Source organism: Cryptomeria japonica, chromosome 2 (genome assembly GCF_030272615.1).
Source record: "Cryptomeria japonica chromosome 2, Sugi_1.0, whole genome shotgun sequence".
Classification (NCBI taxonomy): domain Eukaryota; kingdom Viridiplantae; phylum Streptophyta; class Pinopsida; order Cupressales; family Cupressaceae; genus Cryptomeria; species Cryptomeria japonica.
In genome coordinates, this window is record NC_081406.1 from 603,868,682 (window position 1) to 603,877,643 (window position 8,962).

An 8,962-nucleotide genomic window follows, 5' to 3' on the forward strand; every position below is an offset into this window, starting at 1 on the left:
ATGAAGCTGGAAAGTTCCTCATCAACAAAAAAAGAAATCGAGATGGTACTTCAAGGCGATGAAGGATGCAGGACATTTTCCTCGACCAAAGAGTCTGCTTTTTGCAAGTGTCCAGAAGAGACAATAGAGATCACATGTTCATGGGTCTCATGAGATGGGGACTCCCGCAGGGGGGGCCCTCTGCAACATCCATCAGAAACAACACAGGGCGGAAGTAGTAGGGAAGCGGGCGGGAGACTCTATGTTTGAACTTAATGTTGGTAAGGTGTTGAAAATTTAGGTCTTTATGAATTTTGATTGGATATCTTAATAGATGAAGTCAACAAGAAGCTACATGTTTGCTTTAGTTTAAAGTAGTGATGTGTATGAGTAAGTGGTGAACCGTCGTCACATGATCAACTATTGAAGTAGAGTATATAATTATGCAACATGTATGGCAGCAAATAAGTATTATTATTACAAAGACTTTGTGTTAGAAATGGTTTTAAGAGTAGGACAAAGATGAATCATAACAATCAAAGTGTAATTTATCTAGCAAAGAATTTGATTTATCATGATCATACTAAATATATAGATATGCAATATCATTTTTAATGAGATATTAAATGCCAAGAAAGTATAAATGGACAAATTTGGTACTCTAGAAAACACAATTGACTCTATGACAAAACTAGTAATTGCTATGAGTTATTTTGTTGGTGTAGGGATGGAATGGGTTTATTACTTTCCTTACATATTTTTCTTCTTGATTTATGTTGTAGCTCTCCTATGGTTAACATCAAATGGGAGAATGTTCAAAATTTGTTGTACCATTCATTTGTAGAAATATAGTGGAACAGTGTTAGAATCCTAGATATATTAAAAAGTGATAGAAATTAGACTTTACAATGTGGCATGAAAGTGCCATAGACCCTAGTGAACCCATAATAGCAACCACATGCGGTTTTATTCTTTTACGATTTTACCACATCTTATATATAGTTCATTAGTAGAGTATGTGCAATAGTGTGATTGTATGTAAGACATTACTAAAGGGCATGAAAAATGTCAAAGGATGGGTAGATGTTTCAGAAGGTGCTCTAGGTTACAAGTTATATGAGTGCAGTCCATGTTACAAGAAGCCATAGGTTTGACCTTGGTAGTATTACAAGAGGACACTATTAAGTATTAGTAGGTGTATTGGTCAATAGTCTATGGCTAATTCATCATAAGATTATTGGAACAAATGAGTAGTTTATCCATTTGGAGAGGTCTTATGGGAGTGACATGTGGTAGGTTGACCTCATGATATGTTTAATTTCTATGATGTTAGGCAATTAGAGTGTTGAGCGAATTGAGATTCTATGAAAACAACTCGGATTTACATCTAGTCAACGGTTCCAGAGCAATAATTTGATGTAAGATGTGTGCTTTGTGATGTGTAAAGGTTGTCTATTGGAAGCTTGCAAATAAAAGGAGGTGGAATAAAGAGACTTATTGTATTTTGATTATATATGCATATATTAAAATTCCCGTTAACTCTCTTTTGTTGCTAATTTTTTTTTTCAAAAAGATTTTCTAGATTAAATCTTTATGTTGATTTGTATTGTAAAAACTAATTGAATTGAAACAACATAATTGTAATTTAGATTTTATAATCTAAAATTCTTGACAACATATTTAATTTTGAACCTCGATAAAACGACTCATTTTTTAGTTTATCCAAACTCTACTGCGTAATGAATACATCCATTAAATCGTACATAAAACCAACTACTTCTATCCTTCTTGATCAATTTTAACAGCCTTACAAGACTGAAAACTACATTCAAACTAATCTGATTTGACCAATTTTGCTTGGACTGAAGCTGAAATTACAACTCAACCCACTATTTAAACTTCTTAAAAGCTCAACGAGGAACAGAGAGAATCTTCCAAATCGAATCCACCAAAGGACAATTGAAATGGAAATTTATTTGTATATTCTACCATAGCAATACAATACAAAGTTCAGAAGGCCTTCAATATTTTATTTTGTTATATTACTGAATTCTTCTATTCGTTCTGGAGTTGATAAAAGTAGTAGTGACTGTAATCAATCCAACTGAAAGCCAGAGTCGTAAAGTGCACCAGCCTGCCAGTTAACGGGAATCACGTTGGGCGCTATTTTCCATTCCGGAGCGTGGATTCCGTCACTTAACAGAAATCGAACAGAGAGAGCTCCTTTGGGGGGCGTCACCACGTCCCACACGGCGCCATGGCTTCTGCACATTTCCTTCCATTCGTAGCTTTGCTCCTACAATGCAATTATATCAAAATTTTTAAATGTTTGATAAGTGGTACATGATATTTTTAAGCTGGTGGGATAATCTTTTGTTCTATGCTTAAATATATAAGATTAAAAAGTAGGAGTTTCTATTTTTAAGAAAAGATTTCAAATAATCTAATAACAGAATTGTTTTTATTCATCCTTTTCTTAAAAAATAGAAACTTAAGCCCTTCCATAAGACTGCCCTAACAACGTTGAATTAGGTTTCACATTACCTGACAAAGTTCAACAGTGAGGACGTCCTTTTCACCCGCCTGATACCAAAATTGCAAAGCCAGATAATCGGGAACGTTGCTGCTGTCGTCGATCTTGAACATCAAATTGTATCCCGGATATTGACATGGAATTCTGATTTGTTGAAGAAAATAAAAACCGATGTTATTATATATTGGAGAGATATGCTTCAAGGAGACAGTAGGAATTTTTGTTTTAAAATTGAGACGAACATTCTTTTATTTTAAAAAGTAGAAAGTTGTAGTCATTGAAATCAAATCAAATCTAACATGTAATAATTAAGTCTTTTAAATGGAATCTAATGTTTTTTGTTTTATATAATATAAAACAAATCAAATTTAATATGATATCAAATTTTTTAAATAGAAACATGTCTATATTATTTTCTTTGTTTGTCATGGTGAGCTCTTATAATGTTATCATTGTAGGTGTCCAGTCTTAAACCACACACTAAGCAACATATTAAGTCTAGAGAATGTTAACCTCAACGTAATTATTAGTCATGACATAGGCTTATGAGAAAAAGAGATGTTGGATATATTGTTCTTACCGTTTATACTCCACCTCCACCACACCCATTAATATCAATTCTTTAATCTTGTCGCTGTGTGCTAGCTTTGCGTAACCTCTAGAGCTCAGAATAAAATCCGTGCGATCACCTTGCCCGTAGTCTGTTACAACGATTTTCGCTCCGCTCTCTGTGCAAAGCTCAGGATGAGTGCACCGCACCTATATTAAGAAACGTTTTATCAACTTTAGTTGCAGCCGGTATGTTATAAAATATAATTTGAAAAGAAAAATCAAAATAATGAGAAGCTTATGAGAAGTTCTAATGTTTTATTTATTTGAACATTATTTAGATGTAGTGAGAGTCAAGTGGATCATTTATTCTCATTAGAAATGATTTCTTTTGAACAATGACTATTCATGAGATATAGCTTTGTGACTTTGACTTTAAAACTATGCGTTAATCCTCATACTAGTATCATAACTTGACATGCTGTGGAGAATACCTTGATACTAATGTCAAAAGAGGAGAGGTCTTAAGTTTGACTACTAACCAATCCATGAAAAATTTAACATTTTTATGTTGGTGTAATGATGGAGAACTTGTACTCTTGAAAGAGAGGTCATAATTTCAAATTCTACATGGGTAGGGAATCTATGGCTCATTTGTGACACAGTTAGGTGCCTCTTGCATGGAGACGAGTAGTCTCATATACTATAAGTCATCTCTAGACCCAAAAACAAATTGTCATGTATTACAAAGTAGTTTCATTTACTATAAGCCATCTGTAAACCCAACAACAAATTGTCCAATATCGTAGACTTTAACAAATGATTCAAATTCCTATTGTGGGTTCATTGACACCCTCTACTTACCTAGTTTTGCTTATGCTGAAAATTGAAGTTGAGGGTCCATTGATAACCTTACTTATCAATATCCTTTCCTAGAATATGTTGTTTGCAATTATAATTACCTGATAACAAGCTCCGCATCCAGTGCCATTTCTGTATAGCTGAGCTACGGCCGCTACATCTCCCCCATTCAGACTTCTCCCAAACGAGCCATACCCACATGCTCCTCCTGCCACAGAACATCACAACATAAGATTACCAACCAGTTCATCAAAGCATCTGAAAATTTGACTTTATACTAAATTCGTGTGTTTACCAGCAGTTCCCAGGCAGTCCGGACTTCCATAGAACGTAGCCCTTGTTTTTATATACTCTTCTGCGCAGCTGAAATGAAAAAGGCAATGCAATACAGTAGAGAGCAACACAGCGCATAACAGTGTATAGAAGCTTGCTGAAGAAGCCATTGGAGCAAATACTGATTGGAAAACCACCTAGACTTGAGAAGATTATTGAAATGAAGAAGCTATCGAAAAGGCTTAATATGGATATGTGTTAAACGAGGCTATTTATAATAAGAAAAGACCAGGGTCATCCAGAGGTAGACTCCCAGTTGATAAGCTTGAAGGCTGACGGTGGCATTCCACTAAATTGCTATTGCGTTTGGTATGCATTGCTCAGGCTGCCATGCTTGACTGGTGACCACTGTGAACAGTTCAATTTCCCAGTCGTTTTATAAAAGAGCTTGATATAATCATATTTTAAGACATGAGAAAAGCTTCATTTAGACATGACGTGTGTAAACTGCATTCTCACCTTTTTCCAATTCTGCAACTCTAGATTTCGTTTCAGACCAACCCACCTTGATTTCTGAGTTGCAGTCTTAATCGCATAAGTGTAGTTCATTATTTAATAGATGATAATCTCTTTTGTGGGTCGGAAACTATATTGAAGAGTCCAAAGTTACAATGCTTTAGAAGACAACTTGAGCTTGAAAATGACTGCCATTAAAGATGAAGGTAGGTCTAATAGAAACGGAATTGATTTTTAAAGCATTATTGTGGCCATTAATTGTGACTTGTAGAAGGTCTACTGACTTATCCGACTTTTTTTTTCCCCTTTTCCTTAGACTAGGCATTTTTATTAATCTTCACATCCTTATTACATGAAAATCATGTCCATTTTATAACGAAGATTCTCGCTTATGGTAGTGCACATTGCCTTCACGAGGTCGAATAAAGCTAGTGTATTCTTCACTCCAATCATTATGTTCTTTCCCTTAGAATCTAAATTAAAAGAACGTTTTACTATATCATTTCAACTTTAAAATTAAAAAATTAAGGGTTAGGCATTAAGAAGCATATGAACTTATCGTTGTATTTGTGTCAGTGATACAATCCAATTGCAGCGAGTCCTACCAAAATCAACATGGTTAAAGTGTTTGGGCCCCCTCTCCTTGTGCATTTATATGAGCATATACTATCGTCACCATTTTGCCACATTGGATAATGGGTGCGTGCCAAACATTTGAAACGACAGTGGGCAGAGTGAAATTAAATATCTGCAATAATGAGCACTGCTGATATACAAACGACACCACTAATGCTTCCATCCATTTGTTAGACATCAGACATCGCTTGCTATATTATAAATCAGACATGCCAAACGATAATGATTCCAAGCATCATAACCTATATATGGGCCATTTCAGACCTTTGTCGATATATGAACAACACCCATTCTTCTTGTCCACGATTTATATGGGTTTAAAGTTTTAGACAATACATTAAGTATTGATTGTTTAGTTGCTGTGTTGATTTCTCCAATTTCAATTCTTTTGTCAGTTTTTTGAATTATGGTAGCATTAATCACAATTATTTTACTTTTTAAAAATTGATGACTTTTGGTCTTCCATAGATAATTTTTAATATGTTTGTAAGGAGCTTCTATTAATCTAATGTTGATGTTCATATGAATAAGATACTTGTAATTGATATGTAACTCAATATATATATGAATGTATGTATGCATACAAATATAATATATAATACTATAATATGCGATAATACACACACACAATTTTTGTTTCTACTAGTGTTTTAGAAGGAAGGTAGATGAAAAAATTAATGAAAAACTTAAAAACTATGCACATGCATGAGTTCTTCCAACATTGGGGACCTTAAATATGAATTCTAATAGCCTTTAGTTTGGATTTTTGGTCTTGTATGTAAGTTCACTAGATACTTGTGTATTCTAAGATGAAATAAAAACTTTTTCTATTTGGATTATATGAAAATTTTATCATTAACATCTTTAAGATTGCAAATGTTTTTATTATTAGTATTGTAGCAAGATGAGGTCACTCAGAGATCTTATTAAACTTGGTTGTAATTTTTTTTGGTATATATGACAATTCTTCTTACTTCTATATTTATGTGTACTCTATGTGAACTCACTTGCCATTTTACAAATTTTTATTGACATTGGCTTTACCTTATTAGTCTCAATTTACAGCTCTTACTCATTTATCTATACCGAGGGATTCTTTGCATTCATTATCACTATTGAAAATTCTTGATTATATATGCATATTGCCTTGAGAAATCTTTATCCAATCGCTTTAATTCAAGAGCTTCTTTTTTTCTTGTACCTTGGTTCACCCTTAGGCATAATGTCCATACCAATCATCAAGCCTTTTGTATATGCATTGAAGTATTCGTGTACGAGCTCACAATCTACTTTGGATGTGATAAATTCCTTCTATAAAAAAGAAAAATCATTAGACATAATGTCCATACCAATCATCAAGCCTTTTGTATATGCATTGAAGTATTCGTCTACAAGCTCACAATCTACTTTTGACATGATAAGTTCCTTCTATAAAAGAGAAAAATCTTTTGAACCTAAGTGTAAGTTCTAGGCTTATCCCTCGTTTTGTTGAAGCCTTGTGCTCTTTGGTAGGCATATGATCTAAACCCTTCGAACCCACTCACTATTCACACTCTAGCCTATATTCCTATTATGCCCTATTTCGAGTGTCAAAGAACATGGTCAAAATCTTGAAACTTTTCGTTTCACGTCTTATGCTCTTTTGTTTTAAATCTTCAGCGACCGGTTACCAGTGGTAGCATGGTGGTAAGTGAGTTTTTATGCAAATCAAGATGATAGGAGAACGACTCTTTTGATTGCAGATAGTGGGAAGAACTAGTCAGACCTGCACTCTGGACCACAAAAGGCATTAAATTTCATGGTACAAACCTTAATAAAGTCTGCCGCATATGCTTTCATATTATGTTTTGTTTTTGACCGGTAACCAGTGGTAATCAAAGGCTTTAAGTTATTTTTTTTGCAGTTCGAAGTGACTAATGATTGATTCCTTGAATTGCATCGAGTAGAGAGTATTGGTATTCTGAGCTAGCAACACTTGTATTATTGACTAGCCAATAAGCATAATAAACGACTCGATCTTATTTTACTCATGGGGGCTATGAATGCAATGTGGAATGCTGCTCCAACTGAAGGGTGATATGCGTTATGTCTATAAACTCTTTAGGTACTACCTGACGGTGACTTAACCAAGGTAACTCCAATACAACTCACCTTAAGTGCTCATACTTCCATCCTATGATATGGGTAGCCATCTTCATGCCATGATCTTTGATGCACTTTAAACATGCGAGCAAGTAAGAATATCGTATATGGAGGATGCACACATTTGATTTTAATGAAAGCAAATTTGATGATCATGTCTAAAAGAAAATGATGTGTGCAAGCCTATACACTATCAACTTCGAAAGTTTTCATCCGTTTTCAATATTCAAACTATAAGCCTAGTGCATCTTGAGTAGTAAAGGAAAATGCAGGCATATACGGATCAATTTGCACAAGCTAGGAAAGGGGAAGATTTTGCAGGTTTCTACGGTAAAATTGTTTGTATTGTCAACATATAAAGGCTGTAGAATCTGAAACAGCCCCTGTTCCTAAAGCCAGCTGATAAGTTAAGATAATTATGACAGAGAAAAACAAATAACAGCAGTAAATAATTGCAGAGATATAGAAATCACAATTCAGAATAAAAAACAGAGTGCCCTGTTTTTATGAACTGCACAAATTCTCTATTCCAGCTTGATAAAAAGAATACAAAGCTTACAAATATATAGATCACTGGCTGCTTCAAAAAGAAAAGTTTCTAAATAAAGAATTGCAGATTACTGCTACAAACAGCAGTTTGTTACATGCATTATTCACAGATTTTTTAAAACTAACAATGAATAGCTACGGTGGAAAAAATCATCACCAGTTAACCTCTCCAAAACTCATAGCATGTGCAGCCTGCTTTATTCGCAAGAACAAAAAAAACTCAACTGAACATGTGAATGCAAAGACCCACAGAACAACTAACGCATGTAAAGAACTAAAATTAGCCTAAACAAACTACGTAGTTGAAGTATGGTGGTGCACGGATGTGTTTGGCGGTGGATCTCCCAGTAAGCCAGCATAGCGGTGGAACAGAGAGGTTAACATCAGTTCTTCACATACTCCCCCTTGATGCTGAGAGGGCTCACAATCTGATCCCGAAGTGCCAAAAACTGAGCTTTTGCAACTATCTTGGTGAAAATATCTGCTAGCTGCTCTTGAGTGTTTATGTGTTTCAATTCAACTTCCTTCTTTTGTACCAAATCCTGAATGAAGTGATATTTCATATAAAAATGCTTTGTTTTACTATGATGAATTGGATTCTTAGCTAACTTGATGGCGCTCACATTGTCACAATAAATCACTGTAGATTGGATTTGCTTTTCTTCAATTTCTTATAAAACCTTTCTAAGCCAAAGAGCTTGTGTAATAGCAACATACTCCGCTTCTGTGGATGAGAGGGCAACAATGCTTTGCTTTTTCGAGCTCCAGGTAATCAAACTAGAACCAAAAGAGAAACAATTTCCAGATGTAGATTTATAGTCATCCATACTACCTCCCCAATCTGAATTACTAAAGCCAACAAGATTGAACCTTTTAGAAGAGTAGTAATGGATACCAAAATTTAGAGTTTCTTTCACATACCTC

The 8,962-nt window shown here is 34.5% G+C and overlaps 1 protein-coding gene across 1 annotated transcript; it reads right to left on the reverse strand.

Moving 5' to 3' along the window:
• Positions 1 to 1,739: 1,739 nt before the first annotated feature.
• Positions 1,740 to 4,418, reverse strand: LOC131062960 (expansin-like B1). Its single transcript, XM_057996709.2, has 5 exons — positions 4,218 to 4,418; positions 4,024 to 4,130; positions 3,093 to 3,271; positions 2,524 to 2,656; positions 1,740 to 2,275 (listed from the first exon to the last, which is right to left on the reverse strand). The coding sequence occupies exons 1-5, from the start codon at positions 4,363 to 4,365 to the stop codon at positions 2,075 to 2,077; spliced, it is 768 nt and encodes a 255-aa protein (XP_057852692.2). The 5' UTR covers positions 4,366 to 4,418; the 3' UTR covers positions 1,740 to 2,074.
• Positions 4,419 to 8,962: the final 4,544 nt, after the last annotated feature.

Excerpts from the sequence above, each read along its gene's own strand:
- LOC131062960 (XM_057996709.2), bottom strand. The coding sequence starts at position 4,365 with ATGGCTTCTTCAGCAAGCTTCTATACACTGTTATGCGCTGTGTTGCTC. Across the intron at positions 2,657-3,092 it reads GTGGAGGTGGAGTATAAACG|AATTCCATGTCAATATCCGG; the intron begins GTAAGAACAATA and ends TCAACAAATCAG. Across the intron at positions 2,276-2,523 it reads TCACTGTTGAACTTTGTCAG|GAGCAAAGCTACGAATGGAA; the intron begins GTAATGTGAAAC and ends ATTGCATTGTAG.